At 58.0% G+C, this 16552-nt stretch overlaps 1 protein-coding gene across 22 annotated transcripts; it reads left to right on the forward strand.

Moving 5' to 3' along the window:
- The first annotated feature begins 337 nt into the window (after positions 1-337).
- Mier2 (MIER family member 2) lies at positions 338-16552 on the forward strand. 22 transcript variants are annotated; one of them, XR_015624168.1, is made up of 15 exons: positions 338-385; positions 4965-5186; positions 5667-5809; positions 6076-6201; positions 6588-6711; positions 7012-7100; positions 7449-7518; positions 10470-10621; positions 10916-10997; positions 11929-12023; positions 14171-14295; positions 14399-14475; positions 14623-14700; positions 14934-15366; positions 15658-16549. XR_015624168.1 is itself a non-coding variant. In XM_087557776.1 (14 exons), exons 3-14 carry the CDS (start codon positions 5675-5677, stop codon positions 15677-15679), a joined length of 1530 nt encoding a protein of 509 aa, XP_087413902.1. In that variant the 5' UTR covers positions 338-385; positions 4965-5186; positions 5557-5674; the 3' UTR covers positions 15680-16549.

The following is a 16552-nucleotide window of genomic DNA, read 5'->3' on the forward strand; positions in this document are numbered from 1 at the left end:
CCTCAGCTCCAGACCATTCCCATTTCACTTCAGGACCAAAACCCCTCACCGCTAGCTCGTCCCCCTAACCTGTGGAACCCTCTTCACTTGTAGACTGTTCTTCACCTGTGGATTGTTCCCCTCACTTTGGCGCCATCTCCCTCACTTGTGGACGTTCCCCTATGTGGCTGAGCATCCACACAGGAATCAGCTGGTTGGCTGATGTCTGGGCGGGTACACCAGACCCAGGCTATAGACCTCCGCTCCGCCCCAGCACACCTACTACGCGCCTCCCGCGGTCCCGCCCCACTCCGCCTCCCAGCTCCTCCGCCAATAAGCGCGCGGCACCGCATCCGGGGACCCGCGCGGCCACCGCCTCCCGCGCGCACGCTCGGCCATGGCGGAGGTGAGTGAGCGGCTGGGTAGCGGCCCCTCCCACACGTGCCCTGGGTCGACCGGGTCCGACCCATGCTCTCCCAGTCTGAGCGCCTCGAGCCTCCCCACTGTTCCCGGGCGGAGCATGAGCCCCGTGAGCGCCCGACGACCCCCCCTCCATCTCGTTCACGGTGCGCATGCGCGGGCCGGGGGGGAGGGGCGCGAGGCGCGGGCGGCCGAGTGCGGGGCCGAGACCCGGGGCCGCGCGGCGGGAGGGCGCCGCGGACGGGGTGGGTGTGCGGTGCTGGCGTCCCGGACGGCGGCGCGGGGACCGTATCCCAGCGCACTGGGGATGAGCAGGGCGCGGAGTCGACGGCGCTCTGCGAGCCGAAAGTTTCGCGCGTGGAGTTCGTCTGGCTGTGGGAGCGAGAGCGCGGGCCTCCCCGCGGGTGCGGGGCTGCGGCGCTCAGCCCAGAGCTGACCTGCACCTCGGGGTGCGGCCGCTGAACTCCGGGACCAGTCCCTATCGACGCGCTACGAATCCGCCACTCCGGTACTGAAACTCAGCACGGTGCGCGAGTGGGGCAGCTTGGGCAGCAACAGGCCCGCGCGTGGGCCACAGGGCCGGGCTCTGGGGGCCCCGTTGGACAACTCTGGCTGGTTGACTCAAAGGGTTCTTAGGGGCTTAGTTCCTTCTTTAGGGGGACTTTGGGGAAACACACCTTTCGAGCAAGACAGATCAACCGATACCGCTTTTGGGGCATGGTGGCCAAGTGGGTGCTCTTGGGCTGTTCTGCCCTGTGTGCCGTGGGTGATGGAGACTCCCCAGCCTGTGCTTACATGCTCTCCTGGAGTCTAGGATTTGGAAGGGGTCTGTCTCAGTTTCCTCATCTCAATGGGAACCTGGCGGTGCCTTCCCATAACTGAGAGGATGTTTTGCCGCATCTGTGTTTTTAACTCATAAAAGTGGCCACGGTTATCCAGAAGTCCTCAGTGTCAGCTACTCGGTTAATGTGTGTCTCAGTGCAGATGGAACCCAGAAAACTGCCGTGGCTTTGGGGTGATGGCTTGTCCCGTTCTTAGTTTAAGCCATATCTCTTCGCTGTGCCTATCCTTAGACCGTCCAGCCCCTGGGTTCCTTTCTCATACTCTGAATTCCTATAGCGGTGCCTGTCAGTTGTCCCACCTCATCTGGTCCCTAGGATGTCACCTCCGACCCCAGCTGCCCAGCCTCCCCCTTGTTTTCTTCATTCCTGTGCCTTGGTTTAGCTCCCTTGTTGTCCCGTGTCCTAGCTCCATGTGGGTGGAGACAGGCTGAACCTGTCTCTCGGGATGTCCTAGCCGCCACAGTGGAGGGGCGAGGCTGGGACACCAGGGGCACAGGGCCCTCGCCTGGATGTGGATGGGGATCATTTTCTCGGGGTCCACTTGGCCCTTTGTGGGTTGTAGTTTCTAGGTAACTATTCTTGGAGTTAGTTAATGCTGAGGCCTCTACCCCTTTGGAGTGTGGGCTACAACTCATTCATGAGGCCTCTGTGTGACTTGGGTTTCCTCACAGCATGGAGTCCGTGATTCACAAGAAGCTAGGTGGAATCGCAGGATGCAGCTTCCAGAGAGTACTTTTTCTTCTTCCATAGTCTCAGCCTGGCTAGATCGGAGTCCCCTAGACCCCCTGGGAGACCTGCCCGGGAGCTACTACCTGTGCTGTGTCCAGACTCCTTGCTAAGAAGGCAGGGTGGTGGTGTCCATGCCATCCCACTTCGCATCCTCTTGCTGGAGGACCTGATTGCCTCTGGCCTCTTGCTGGGGATCAGCCGTTAGTGTGTTTGTCTTGTCACCTGGATTATCTTAGGCTGGACTCCCCCTTCCTCCTGACATAGAGATCTGAGGGGCTTTGCTGGTCTTTGAGTGTTTCCAGCATGGGGAAATAGGGCCTTGGAACCCACCCTTTAAAGTGGCATTAAAGTGATGTGCCTGGTTGTCCAGTGACATGCTTTGGTCAGTCAGTCTTGGGGACCTTGAGGGTCACCTGGAGATGAACTTGGCCCAGTAGGCAAGGAGCAGGCTGCATGGTTCCCAGGTTGACTGTGTCTCCTACTGTTCTGCTCTCAGCTCCCTGACCCCTGACCCGAAGCAGGAGGTCATTCCCACTCTGTGTAGATAGTGAGACCGGGGGACTGTTGCTAGCCTGTTGTGCAGTTGTGGTGTCCCACTTCTTAGTTAAGGTTCCTGATGGTGGGGACAGAGCCAGTTCCTGTGTAGAGAGCGACAGCCACCCATAGGGAGCTAGACAGGACTGGGCACAGTTCCAAGGACACCGGGGCTTTCTCCCTGTGGCTTCATAGTATTAGCCCTTGGGGCTGGTCTTAGTCCATGTTCCAAGATTTGGACACTTTGCCTTACTACACCGGGTACAGAGTGTAAGATACCAGGTGCCTGGGCGAATGCCCCCGTGGCTGCCCCAGGTGGGCCCCTCATCATCTTCTTTCTTAGCCCTCTGCCCCCACGTGGGGGGCACCCTCAAAAGTCTGTTGGGTTGTGTTCACTCTTGAACTAGAGCCTCTTACTAGGAGGGTGCAACCCGGTGCCTCCCACTGCTCCCTTGCTACGAGGTGCAGTGCTCAGGGGACGGGCCTGGCTGGGGGCGTTTGAGGCCCTTTCTGGTTTTGCTTGAGTAAGAAACGACCTCTCTGAGGACCCAGTGCTACAGTGTTCTAAATTTTAAACTTTAGCATTTTAACTTTTGAAAATCGAACACACACACACACACACACACACACACACACACACACACACCTCAATACACACCAACACACCCCTTTATTTTTGTGTTTGAGTGTTTGCCAGAAGTGGGTGCAGAATCTCGTGGAACTGGAGTTACATGGCTGTGGGAGTTACATGCAAGTGCTGGGAATTGAACCACTGAACCATCTCTCTAGCCTGCATTCCCTTCCCCTTCCCCTTCCCCTTCCCCTTCCCCTTCCCCTTCCCCTTCCCCTTCCCCTTCCCCTTCCCCTTCCCCTTCCCCTTCCCCTTCCCCTTCCCCTTCCCTCCTCCTCCCCCCTCCCCTCCTCCTCCCCTTCTCCTCCCCTTCTCTCTCCTCTCTCTCTCTCTCTCTCTCTCTCTCTCTTTCTCTTTTTCTCTTTTCTCTTTTCTCTTTTCTCTTTTCTCTTTTCTCTTGTTTTTGTAGCCACTTCACTGAGGTACAAAACCTGTGCTGTCTTCCTTTTAGTGTGTAATTGAGTGGCTTTTGGTATTTCGGAGTTGTGTCACCGCCAGTCCAATCAGTTTGAGAGCATTCCATTACCTCTGAAGGAAGCCCTGCTGTCAGGAGCAGTCACTCAGCCCAGACAGGCCCACTTCTCTCTCTAGGTTCAGCTGCGTGGGGTGTTTCCTAGTAGTGCTTGCAAGGGCCCGCCTTGTTTACGTGGTGCATGTGAGAACCTCACCCGCTTGCTGGCTCTCGGCTGTGGTGTTGTTTTGTTTGGTTTACCTGGTCTTCAGCCTGGTCTTCAGCAGGTGGATGTGAGCCTCCCACTTCTGACCGAGGTGAATAGTCATGTGACTTTGGTGCTGCACACTTGTCCCTTAGCGTTTGGGCTCTGACGCCCTTCGCCTGTTCTGGTGTCACTTACTTGTGGACCGTGCATTCTGTTCTGATAGGAGCTCCGCATCTTCTCGCCATATGCCTGCCTTTGGAGAGCTGTGCTGGGCTGCTTGCTGTCTTTGATCTTCACTCACACAACGTTGCTTTCCAGATGTGTGCTTTGCCCGTATCTCCTCCCCAGTCTATGAGTTCTTTCACACGCAGTGTTGATATATTTGTTTGGGCACATGTATTGGACTTGTGTGTTCAGGCCATCGGGGAGCTTGTCTCTGAGGTTCCAGTTTTGTGTCTCTGGCCTGTGCCTATCGTGGGCCCACACCACTGCTGAGACATCTATGCCTCCGGTCATTTCTGAAAGCGGGAACACCCTGTTTGAGGATGGTTGTTGCTCCTCTGGGTCCCTCTGTGGGTTTCGTGTATGCTGTTTGGAATTGGCTTGTTGCTTTCTGCAATTTGGGTGGCATTGGCTAGGCCACTTCAGAGGTTCTCCATCTTCCAGTATGGGGACCTTGGCTAGGAACAGGGCTCTCCTTTCTCTGGTACCAGTATTTTCTCTGTCAACATTGCTGTATTCTTAGGGAGCATGTGCTGTGTATAACCTAGCTGCTGTGAGAGCGGCTGTTTCCTTAATGAACGGGATGTCCTTTGCTGGGGTGTGGGGACAAGATGGCGTTTACCCTGCTGCAGTGACACTGGAGCCTTGGCCAGTGTTGATGGAGTTGGGGAGTACACATATGTGTGGGGGCAAGTCCAGGCCCTTCCCTGGCATCTTTGGTCCTGGTTTTCCAGAGTCTCAGTGTGCTGCCACTCACCCTGGAGTCACTGGGGTACAGTGGGACCTCTCAGCCCCTGCTTTCACCCCTCGAACTGTCCTCTCCCCAGCCACTGGAACCCTCGAGTCCAGCTGTACTCTCTGCTTTGTTTGTTCTGGCATTTTCTGTTAAGAGGGTTACAAGTGTATCCTTCTATGTCTGTATCTGTCACCAAGCCTCATCTTTTCAAGGTCCCTCTACCCTGGAGCTGTGATTGGACAGTCCCTAGGCTGCTTCCCGTGGAGTCCTCAAGGTTACCCAGTGGTTGGGCGCTCACCCGAGCCTCAGTAGCTGCGTGAGGTCTGCCTCTCTTCCATTGCAGGCCTCCTCTCTGGAGAGGCAGAGTCCTCGTGTGGCCTCCTGCCTTGTTCACAGCCTTTGTCCTCGGGAGCCCAGCTTGCAGACTACAGCAGGTACCACCCCGTCTGTCCCAGACTTCCACAGGCAGAGTTCTTAGCATGACCCAGGCTGAGCGGGGGCATGGGTTCAAAAGGTCCAGTGTCCCCTGTCTGGTGGAGGTGTTCACAATGATCAGGGAGCTATGGACTAATGGTTAGCTAACCACGAATGACCAAGGAGGGCCCTCCTTGAGGTGGCTGCTTGCCTGGTGGCTTTAAGGTGTCTAGTAGTTTTCTGGTCACCTGCTGTGGGCCCAAGAAGGTGAAATGTTACAGGCTTCTGCCCCCATAAACATCAGATGGATGTGGACTAGTAGAGAGCAGAACTTGGTACTCCCCCAGTGACCTGCATGGTGTTGCCTGTGTGCCCCCACGTGTATATTAGCAGCCAAGACTGTGGTTGCGGGACCAGATCCCTCCATGGCTTTCTACCATCACCTGACTGGCCTACCCCGTTCAGACCCACACCCTGCCTACTGCTGAATCCTTTCACAGTGGTGTCCATGGGCTCTGCCGACCATCAGTTTCACCTCACTGAGCTCCTGACACAGAACTACAGCCTCCAAGAAGGCTGTGCCGAGGCCCTGCAGGGTCCTGACAGGCCGGAGGAGGAGCTGGACAAGGACTTCATCGACCAGGTATGGGGACTCACCAGACTGTGTCCCGTTGCACTCCTTGGCTCCACGTGGTCCAGCCCCATGCACAGGGTTTACATTGTGCTGTGCTGGCCCAGCCTCAGAGCCTGCTGTGTCTCTGCACTGCTCACCTCCTCCGTGGTCCTAATGCAGGTGTCCTGTCCTGTGGGGACTTGCTGAGGAATGACAGGGGACCTGGCCTCAGAGTTAGCGGGACTTGGGCAGAACCACGGGCTTCATCCTCTGATGGGCCCCGTGCTCCTTCCCAGAGCAGTGACATGCCCCTGGATGAGCTGCTCGCACTGTACGGGTACGAGTCGTCAGAGCCCATCTCTGAGCAGGAGAGCGAGGGCGGTGACACGGCTCCACCCCTCCCAGACATGACCTTGGACAAGGTGAGTGGGAGTCTCCCTAAAAGCGCCCAGGGAGGTACCTGGTTGTCCTGAGTGGGATTTGAGTGGGAGGGATGCCAGGCCTATGATGGGGGAACTACTGTGTCAATAAGTATGAGCTGTCCTCACTGGCACGACCGTGGGCAACCCTGCCTGGGGTTGGCCTGACACCCGTTCTGGTCTGGGTGAGGGACGCCATCCCGGGGAACTGTGACTGGGAAAGGAGCTGGAGGCCCAGAGGGCAGGAGGAGTCTGTACCTTGGTCTAACACAGATGGTGGCTTAAGCTGGCCGTCTCTGTCCCCTTCACCCCGGCAGGCTTGGCCTTTTGTGTTGGTATTGGGTGTTGGTACAGCAGTTGCCATACTTCGTTTACTGTCCTGTTCAAAGGAGCAGATAGCCAAGGACTTGCTTTCTGGGGAAGAAGAGGAAGAAACACAGTCCTCCGCTGACGACCTCACCCCATCTGTCACCTCCCATGAGGCCTCGGACCTCTTTCATAACCAGAGTGGGTGTAGGTGTCACTGGCCCTTCCTCCATCATGGCTGTGTGTTGCAGGGGACATGCCGTGGTGGCCCGGGTTGGGTTGGGGTCCTGGCCTGCGAGCTGCCACAGAGTGGGTTTGGATTGAGACAGGAGTGGGTCTCTGCCAAGCAGTTCAGGGGTGGTAGCTTCAGACGTTAGGTGCCCTCCGGGCCTCCCAGCTTCCGGCAGCTGGGTGGTCATGGTGCGGGGTGGGGGGTGCAGGGTGAGCTGCCTCAGGAAGGGCCAGCTGCACCCCGGTGGGTGCCCTTCACCACCTCTCTGCCTGCAGCCCGGTTCTTGTCTGGTGACAACGGCCCAGGCTCCTCAGCCTCCTCCGACACCGAAGAGGACGCCCTTCCCGCCAACAAGTGCAAGAAGGTGTGGGGCTGCGTGGTCACTCCATCCATCACCCCGTGCTGGCAGGGCCCGTGGGCTTTGAGGCCTGTCTGAGAGGCAGGAGGGCCCTGTGGCTTCAGTGGTGGGTGGGCCCCGCTGTATGTGTGGACTCGGGCTGTGGCTCTGCTGCTGTGGGGATGACTGAGTCCATGGTTGGCCCAGTGTCCTGCACTGGTGTACAGGGCCAGGCAGCAGGCTGTTCTGTCTCACGCACACAGTATGGAAATGCGTATCGGCAGGCAGGCCCACAGCTCTTTGTGACAACCTCTGCTTGAAGCCCATGGTGCCCTGGTCACTTCCTGACTGTGACCCTGGCCTTTGTCTCTACAGGAGATCATGGTAGGGCCTCAATTCCAAGCTGACCTCAACATCCTGCACTTGAACCGACATTGTGACAAGAGTAAGTGTTTTAGGAGACCTAGTGGGGTCCTGCCCAGGGGCCCCAGGAATAGCTGCCATTTTTGAAAGCGCCTGCTTTTTTGTGTGTGGGCAGAGCTCACCACTCTTAGCCCAGCTCTAGGGTAACAGCCCTTGCCCAAGCCTTGGCTCCCACCCCCACTGCCCTGCCTCTGCCACATCACTGGCTGCACCTTTCCCTGATTGGGCCTGCCCTGAGGCAATACACCTGCCGCTCCTGAGTTCCCCAGCTGTCCCTTGATCTGGGAGGCGACTGCCTGTTAGGACTTTTTGCCCTGAGCAGGGCCAGGACTGCCTTGGAGCACTTGCTGCCATGCTGAGCAGCTGGGGCAGGGACCTTGTAGGGGCCGAGTGCGGGGATGTGGGCTGTGCAGGGTGTGCCCACTGACCACAGGCTCAGGGACCCGTGGTGACAGACAGGTACACAGCACGTCACCTGCACAGCCCACTGCGGACTGCCCGCAGAGTGCTCGCTGCTGAGCACTGCTGCCAGGTGGGTGCTCCTTGGTTGCACCTTGCCTCACCTCTTGGTTGGTGTCACATTGTCCCTAGTTGCCTCACTGTGCGGGCACTGCAGTTGCTGCCTGATTGTCCGCACCCTGCTCTGTGGGCCTAACCCTGCTCAGCTCACTTCGTGGTGCGTAGCAGTTATTTGTGTGTTTGGGACACAGCCTTGGTTGCTTCTGTTCCTGGTAGCCCCCGGCTTGTAGCTCGCCTGCCTTCCTGATATCAGCATGGCCTCCATCTTCCGGCCACATGTACAGTGCCTGGCCGGTGCTTTGGGGGTTCTTGTGTATGTTATATGTCATTTGCTGGGGACACTTGAGCTTCTGTCTTCACAGTTTTTGTACACACACCTTCTACACTTTATGTATGTATGCACGTGTGTGCATGCTTTCTCATGTGGGGGCCAGAGGACAGCCTGCAGGATTGTTCTCCCGTGTGGGTTCTGCGGCTAAGACTAAGGCTTGGTGGCAAATGCCTTCACCTGCTGAGCTGCCTTGTTTCTTTCCCACCATGCCGTGCTCGGAGACAGTGCTCAGGGCTGATGCCTTGGTAGAGGAAGAGCCCCTCTGTCCAGCTGCCAACCTCAGTGAGCAGAGGAGTTGTTGTTGGTGTCCATGTGTGTTCTGGATCAGGCCGCTGTGGTGAAGGGCACCGTCTTCTGGGTTCACCGCTGTTGAGCTGGCCTGCATTCTGGAGCAGCCCCGCCATGAAGGCTTGTCCTCACAGGCTGCTGCGGTCCGACGTCTTACAACTGTGTTCTCTCAGCAAATGATGCTGGCTGTGCTTTCCCGAATGTGTGGTGACTGACGGAGGCTTGGCTCCCTCCTCTGATAGCTGTGGTGCCCTTTGGTTGCATATGGTACTCTTTGCTGTGTGTAGATACCTCTGAGCTGTGGACCTGCAGTGGTGTCGTGCACAAAGGCTCCTTCCGTGGAGGCTGGTTCAGGAGGGGAGGCAGATAACGGTAGAGTATTAGCTCCTGGTGACCGCTGCTGTGACCCGTGCCTGGGAGAGACAGCAGAAAGGTGCATTTCAGACTTCACTCATGAATGTGTGCGTGTGTGTATGAGTGCACAGGCATAAAAATAAATCTGTTTTGGCTTACAGTTTCAGATGCTTCATTCCTAGTTGTTGGCTCCATGTGCCCAGGCAAAGGAGTATGGCATGGGGAGCATGTGACATGGGGTTGCCGCGTGGTGCACAGGAAGCAGGGCGGGGCAGGGACTGGGGGCCAGGTATAACCTTCATGGGCATGCCCCGGAGACCCGTTTACTCAGTTTGGCTCCTGTAAATGCCTAGCTGGTGACCCAGCACATGACAGGTCAGCCTGGTGAACCCCAGCTACGTGCTCAGCTGTGGGCTCTGAGTGGAAGCCTAGGGATGGGTGAAGGTGTAAGTCAGAGGGCAGGGGGCCCAGGCCTGTGGTGGGCAGCACAGGGTGTGCAGTCTTTGCCTGCTGCAGGATTGACACGAGTGTCTGTCTCTCCCATGCCATCCTGCACGTGCGTGCTCATGGGCAGTGGCCGACAGTCGCTCTTCTGTTCTTTATCAGGTGTTAACACCAGTGTTATGCTGCCCTGTGGAAGTGTTGAAGTTGCCTTTCTTGAGAGTGGGTTCCACAAAGTGTGTGTTAGAGTTTGTCAGCGAGGCCTTGTGGGCCTGTGGTCCACTTTTGGTTTTACTTGTTTTGATTTTTGGCACAAATTTTCTCTTTATAGCCCTGGCTGTCCTGGAACTCTGTAGACCAGGCTGGCCTCAAACTCAGAGATCGCCCGCTTCCTCCTCCTGAGTGCTCTGATTAAAGATGCGCTCACCACGCTGTGCTCGTATGAACTTTTAAATGACAGAGTCAATGGATTATTCGTAGACTTCGGTCTGTGTGTTCCAATGTCCGAATGTGTTGTTTGTATGCTTCATTTTACTCTGTTGAGACGGGGTCTCTTGTAGTCCAGGCTGGCCTAGAAATTCTGTGTTGAGACTGGCCCTGAGCTGATCCTCCGGCCAGTGCCCTCTAGTGCTGGCATCATGGACGGGGAGGTGCCCTGCTCTCTGCATGCTGTGTTACCCTGCGCTCCTGCCCTTGTCTGCTGAGGACTGGAACTCTGTCTGCAGATGGCCACACTGGGTGGCACCATCTCCGAGGTATCTGTTGTGTTTTTGACACATCCTAAGAGTACATACAGCTCCTCCAGAGTTACCTGTGACCTCCTGGTAGGTTCATTCCACTGGCTTCACACCTCAAGTTTGCCGTCTGCACACTGCATCCTGACTTCTCCCCGAGAGCCTGTAGCTGGCTTGCGTCCATGGCTGATGCTGAGCTCTGGTGTCTGGAGTTGGTGCTACCCATTGGGAGGTGCTGAGGTGCCTGCCCTGCTCCCCCACTGTGGGTGGCCACTGCCACTCCTGACTCTCAGCCTCTCTCCACAGTCTATGAAAATGAAGACCAGCTGCTGTGGAGCCCCACCGTGCTCCCAGAGCGGGAGGTGGAGGAGTTCCTGTACAGGGCAGTGAAGCGGCGGTGGCAGGAGATGGCTGGCCCCCAGATCCCAGAGGGCGAGGTGGTGAAGGACAGTGAACAGGTAGGGGCCACGTGTTGAGCAGCAGCCAGGCAGCCAGGGGGTGTCAGACAGTATGGCCAGTGGGATGGAGCTCACATTGAACCCACTTGTGAGGGACAGTGGTGTCAGTGCTTCATGCCACTCCTGGTATGACAGTGTAGGCACTCCTGACAGCTGTCATGGCCAAGATATAAGCACCATTGTGGCTGTGGGAGCCATGCTGTGGGGGCAGCATGTGGCCCTAGGGCTGTGGTGTAGGTAAGCTCTGTGCCAGCCCTGGTAGACTGGTGAAAAAGGTCAACCGCTCTGCCCTAGGCGCTGTACGAGCTGGTGAAGTGTAATTTCAATGTGGAGGAGGCCCTGCGCAGGCTGAGGTTCAATGTGAAGGTGATCCGAGGTGAGCTGCAGCCCTGGCTCCCCTGACTCTCTCTGCTGCCCCCGAGTCTGAGGTGAGCTGCAGCCCTGGCTCCCCTGGCTCTGCTGCCCCCGAGTCCGAGGTGAGCTGCAGCCCTGGCTCCCCTGACTCTCTCTGCTGCCCCCGAGTCTGAGGTGAGCTGCAGCCCTGGCTCCCCTGGCTCTGCTGCCCCCGAGTCCGAGGTGAGCTGCAGCCCTGGCTCCCCTGACTCTCTCTGCTGCCCCCGAGTCTGAGGTGAGCTGCAGCCCTGGCTCCCCTGACTCTCTCTGCTGCCCCCGAGTCTGAGGTGAGCTGCAGCCCTGGCTCCCCTGACTCTCTCTGCTGCCCCCGAGTTTGAGGTGAGCTGCAGCCCTGGCTCCCCTGACTCTCTCTGCTGCCCCCGAGTCTGAGGTGAGCTGCAGCCCTGGGCTCCCCTGACTCTCTCTGCTGCCCCCGAGTCTGAGGTGAGCTGCAGCCCTGGGCTCCCCCTGACTCTGCTGCCCCCGAGTCTGAGGTGAGCTGCAGCCCTGGCTCCCCCTGGCTCTGCTGCCCCCGAGTCTGAGGTGAGCTGCAGCCCTGGGCTCCCCCTGACTCTGCTGCCCCCGAGTCTGAGGTGAGCTGCAGCCCTGGGCTCCCCCTGACTCTGCTGCCCCCGAGTCTGAGGTGAGCTGCAGCCCTGGGCTCCCCCTGACTCTGCTGCCCCCGAGTCTGAGGTGAGCTGCAGCCCTGGGCTCCCCCTGACTCTGCTGCCCCCGAGTCTGAGGTGAGCTGCAGCCCTGGGCTCCCCCTGACTCTGCTGCCCCCGAGTCTGAGGTGAGCTGCAGCCCTGGCTCCCCCTGGCTCTCTCTGCTGCCCCCGAGTCCGAGGTGAGCTGCAGCCCTGGCTCCCCTGGCTCTGCTGCCCCGAGCTGGCTAAGCAGTCCGTCTGTTTGCAGATGGGCTGTGTGCCTGGAGCGAGGAGGAGTGCAGGAACTTTGAACATGGCTTCCGTGTTCACGGGAAGAACTTCCATCTGATTCAGGCCAACAAGGTGGGTGAGGCGTCCCCTCCCCTCACCCCAGCTGTGCTGCCTGTGCATGGCTTCCCAGGTATTCATCAGATGCCTTTACCACTGACGGAAAGCGCAGGCTCCTTCTCCCCCACCCCCGGTCCTGTGACCTTTGAGTCCTCCGTGGCGCTTGCTGACTCAGTGCTCACGCATACAGGCAAATCCTCAGACACAGGAAATAAGTCAGTTGCCAGGGACATGGTGCACATGGGCTTAAAGACGTTCGGGGCCAGCCTGGTCTACAGAGTGATTTCTAGGACAGCTAGAACACAGAGAAACCCTGTCTCAAAAAAACAAAAACCAACACAATCCAGCAGAACAACCCAAAGCAAACCCGAGTTCCATTTTCTATACAGTGGTGCTCCGTGCGCATTGCTGTTCTATTGCATAGCGCAGGGAGGCCAGCTAAGCGCTGCACACAGCAGAGTCCAGTGCCCAGCTCACGCCTGCTCATGGTGGATTCCTCTGGGCTCCAGTGGTCTAAGGCGCGCGCCCCGGCACTGTGGCTGAGTTGCCCACAGCACATGTAACCTCCTGGGGCCAGTTCCACTCCATGCCTGCAGCTTCCTTGGCAGATGTCCTGTGGTCCTGGCACCACCAGCATCCTGGTGTCTCCATGGGAATCTGGGCTTCCCCGTCACCACTTTACAAGGTGGCACCCCAGGGTTTCCAGAACATTGTTGCAAGCCTCCATGGCTCCTTGCACTTGTGTTTTTTTTTTTTTTTTTTTTTTTGCCAGCCTAGCATGTGGTGGCCTCTTGGGCCAGGGCTGCAGTGGCTTCTGCACCTCGGGGAGTCACTTTCCTGGGACACTTGTTTTGAGGAAAGGGCCCCTTCAGGGACCTCAGTTCAGGGCTCTTTTTAAGTGGGTTTGGGTCTTCACAATTGGTATGCTCCATGGTGGGTTCTGTGCTCTCTCTGCTCGCCCTGTGCAGAGCTCAGGGCTGCTCGCCCTGTGCAGAGCCCAGGGATTCAGTGCTTGGAGGCAGACCTGCAGTTGCGATCTTGAGTGAAGTTTGCTTCCTCTGAACCTTGCGTTTCTTTGCTCTGATTCAGGGATCTTCCTCCTTCTGTCTCTCCCCCTCCTTTCTGTCCTTCTTTCTCTCCTGTCTAGTGATAGGGAGTGAATTGGGGTTTGAGGAAGATAAAGGGTGGGAAAAAGAACCCATAAAGTAGCAAAGACCACTTAGAGTTTCTCTGTGTAGCTCTGGCTGTCCTGGAACTCACTCTGTAGACCAGGCTGGCCTGAACTCCCTGACATCCACCTGCCTTCACCTCCTGAGTGCTGGGATTAAAGGCGTGCACTGCTGTGTCCAGCTCTGTCTGTTACTTTTGAGTTCCACCTCAGTGTTCAGGAACCAGGAGGCAGCTAGAATTTTTGTCAAAGGTAACAGAGTAGTCTTAGGCCAGCCTTGTTCCTTTTGGGGAGCTCATGGCTTCCATTGTGCACGTTTCTCTCCACATTTTGCTCTTCTGGGTTCCCACCAGGGAGGCCATGAAACTTTCACGGTCCTCCCAGACACTTGTGGACCACCTCCTCTCAGGACCAGTTTTCTGTATTAGTCACTTACTTGTCGCTGTGACCAAAGCTCTGGCCACAAACATCCTAAGGACATCTGTTATTGGTTGATCTGGGGACACAGTCACCCTGGTGATAGGAATACGGGCAGCTGGTCACACTCAGTTCTTTCTCAGGAAACAGGGAGGTGGGGTGCTCAGCTGCCTTCTAGTTTCCTTTGTGATTCATTCTGGACCCCACCCACATGCAGGGTGGGCTTTCTTCCTGGGCACCCTGGAGCACTCTTGTAGAGATGTGTCTCTTGCGTTGTTGACAGTGCAGTTGTGTCCTCAGCTGTGTCTTCAGGATGGCTCCAAGGTCATTTCACAATGATAGTGGCTGTCCCCATGGGTCAGCATCCTGACTTCGCTGCTCTGGCTGCAGGCTCTGTCTGTCTGTGTGGAGAAGCACAAATGTCCTGGTGCATGGGTCTGAGGTGCAGGAGGCTGGCGCTCATGGTGTCTGGGAAGAAGGCCCCGGGTGCTGGTTGGTGGGGTGGGGACTAGAGGCAGTAGGTGAGGCCTCATGGGGCCCTGCAGTAAGGCCCACAGCATGCCTGTGGTTCACACAGGTCCGCACGCGGTCAGTGGGCGAGTGTGTGGAGTATTATTACCTGTGGAAGAAGTCTGAGCGCTATGACTACTTTGCCCAGCAGACGAGGCTGGGTCGGAGGAAGTTCGTCTCCTCCGGAACCACGTGCGTGCTCATTCTAGCCATCTGGCCAGGGTGGCGTGGTGTGGTGTGGGGTAGCCCCTCCTGGTGGGGTCCTTCTTCCCTCTTTACAGCTCTCTTTCCACAGGGATACTGAACAGGACCTGGATGGTCTTGACCCTGATGGCCATGCCCGGCTGCAGTCTGAGACAAGGGTGCCCGTGGGTGAGTCGACATGAGGTGGGGCTGTGGGTGAGGACAGGCCCTCGGCAGTTAGTTCCCACAGTGAGCAGTGGGCCTGCTTGGTCCTGCCCCCAGGTGCCAACCCCGTTTACCCTGTGGCTGGGAGGTGACAGAAGTGCATTCACACAGGGGACGTGAATAGGGAAGAAGCTGCTCCAGCGAGGCCTGCTTCTCGGCAGAGGCATCACTTCAGTGGCCCCTGTGTTTGTGCGTATGGGTTTGAAGAACTGTCCAGTGCCACCATGTCCAGTAGAGCCCTCATGCTCTATCTCCTGGGCCTCTGATTCCTGTTTCTAATGTTGAGGACATGGCCCTCTCTTGACCTCATAGTCTCTGGCTAGACCCATTGGCATGGCTGGTTTCTTGTGAGGAGGCCTCGCATAAATGAGATCTGAGGGGAGCTGAGCCTCTGCTCAGGCCGTTCTCACTTCTCCTTTCAGAGCCTCTGAGTGCGGACATCGAAGCTGGTGGGCTTGATCAGCCCGGAGTGGACTCGGATGACCTCCCGTCCTCAGAGCCAGGACCGAGTCCCTTCCAGCAGCTGGATGAACCCCCTGCCGTGCCCTCGCTCCAGCAGCCCACTAGCCTGGCCACCTCGGCTGAACTCCCACTGACTGAACTCCCACCGGCGGCTGCTGCTCCAGAGCCGGCCACCAGCCCCAGGCTGGCTGTGGACCTTGCCCTCCCTGAGGAGCTGCCCCTTGTGTCCAGCCCTGTGGCTCTGAATGGCGACCCTGCAGAGCCCATGGCTCCAGCACAGGTGGCCTTGTCGGTCACTGAATTTGGACTCATTGGCATTGGGGATGTGAATCCCTTCCTAACTGGCCACCCAGCGTGCCCAGCCTCCACACTGCACGCAGAGCCCCTGTCACAGTGAGTGTCACTCTTAGTGCCTTCCGCAGGCTGGAGCGTGAGCAGGCTGGCCGGTGCCCAGGGCCGCAGCTGCCTGCCGTGGGCAGCCGCAGCCTTCTTTCTCCTCCTCTTCAGCTTTAGTTTTCATTGTTCCTGGTCCATAATGCTGCAAGTGGGTACAGGCACCAGGCTCGCCCCTCTGCCCCGTCTATCCAGGCAGAAGCCAGAGCTGTGTTTTGGGTGGGGGTGGCGGTCAGGATGGGCGAGACCTGGGTGGGTTGGCCACTGACCTTTGCTTTTGGTTCCCCGTAGGTGCAATGTGATGACCTGTTGACCGCTGGCCGTCTGTGGGTGTGTGTGCTCAGCATGGGCGTGGCGGCACTGCCAGGCCTGCGAGTCAGTCTTCCTGACCCCTTCCCGTGCAGGCCTGTGTGGGACCTTCTCTGCGTCACAAAATGATGGGATTCAGTGAAGTGGCCAGGGCCACACAGACCCCAGACCTCAGCACCCAGCACCACACTCCGCACCATGGAGTCACGGAGCCAGCCACTGGCCCCTCAGCCGCAGAGGCTGGGCAGGCGGTGCTGCCTGGCTTTGGGCAGGACTCTTCCCGCACCAGCAGCCTCTGCCCAGGCACCCTCCACAGGCCAGCTCTTTGCCCACCACTGCGGGGTTGCCCCTCCAGCCTTGGCTCAGCGTGGGACTTTGGGGCACAGAGCCATATACCTCGCCCTGTGGCCGCCCTTCTCGGCCCTTTGCCGTCTCACTTCAGGAAAAGCCGCACTTTATACCCCAACTGCCTCCTGCCTGCGCTCCCCACCCTGTGCCGTGGTGGGGCCTCAGCAACCCAGGCGAGTGAGGAGCAGATCTGCTCCCTTCCTGCCCCTCTCCTCGGGCCGCTCTGGGCACCGCTCTGGAAGCACTACCCTGCCTCCCACCTGTCCTGCCTGCGGGTCTCGTTTCTTTGGAGGCTCCTGGCAGGTGGCTGGGTCCATCTTGTCCTCGGCCTCCCTCATTTTATTTATGTTGGTGTTTACAATTTGGAGTGGGGTCCCTGGGCAGGCAGCTCCGCCCGGTGTTGGCAGAGCGGTGCTGTTTGAGCCTGTGCGGCTGGACTCGACTGTCCCTCGCCCCACCGAGGACACTGTGATGCGAGACTGCCTTTGCCCAATGCTATTTTATTTATTAAACTTGATTTGAAGCCTGG

This window comes from Rattus norvegicus, chromosome 7 (genome assembly GCF_021556685.1).
Source record: "Rattus norvegicus strain SHRSP/BbbUtx chromosome 7, alternate assembly SHRSP_T2T, whole genome shotgun sequence".
In the NCBI taxonomy this organism is placed as follows: Eukaryota; Metazoa; Chordata; class Mammalia; order Rodentia; family Muridae; genus Rattus; species Rattus norvegicus.

Bases quoted from the DNA above. Each gene is read 5' to 3' on its own strand.
- Mier2 (XM_087557768.1), top strand. From the start codon at position 377: ATGGCGGAGGTGAGTGAGCGGCTGGGTAGCGGCCCCTCCCACACGTGC. The intron at 12,024-14,170 runs GTGGGTGAGGCG...TGGTTCACACAG, and splicing joins ATCTGATTCAGGCCAACAAG to GTCCGCACGCGGTCAGTGGG. The intron at 15,367-15,657 runs GTGAGTGTCACT...GGTTCCCCGTAG, and splicing joins CACGCAGAGCCCCTGTCACA to GTGCAATGTGATGACCTGTT.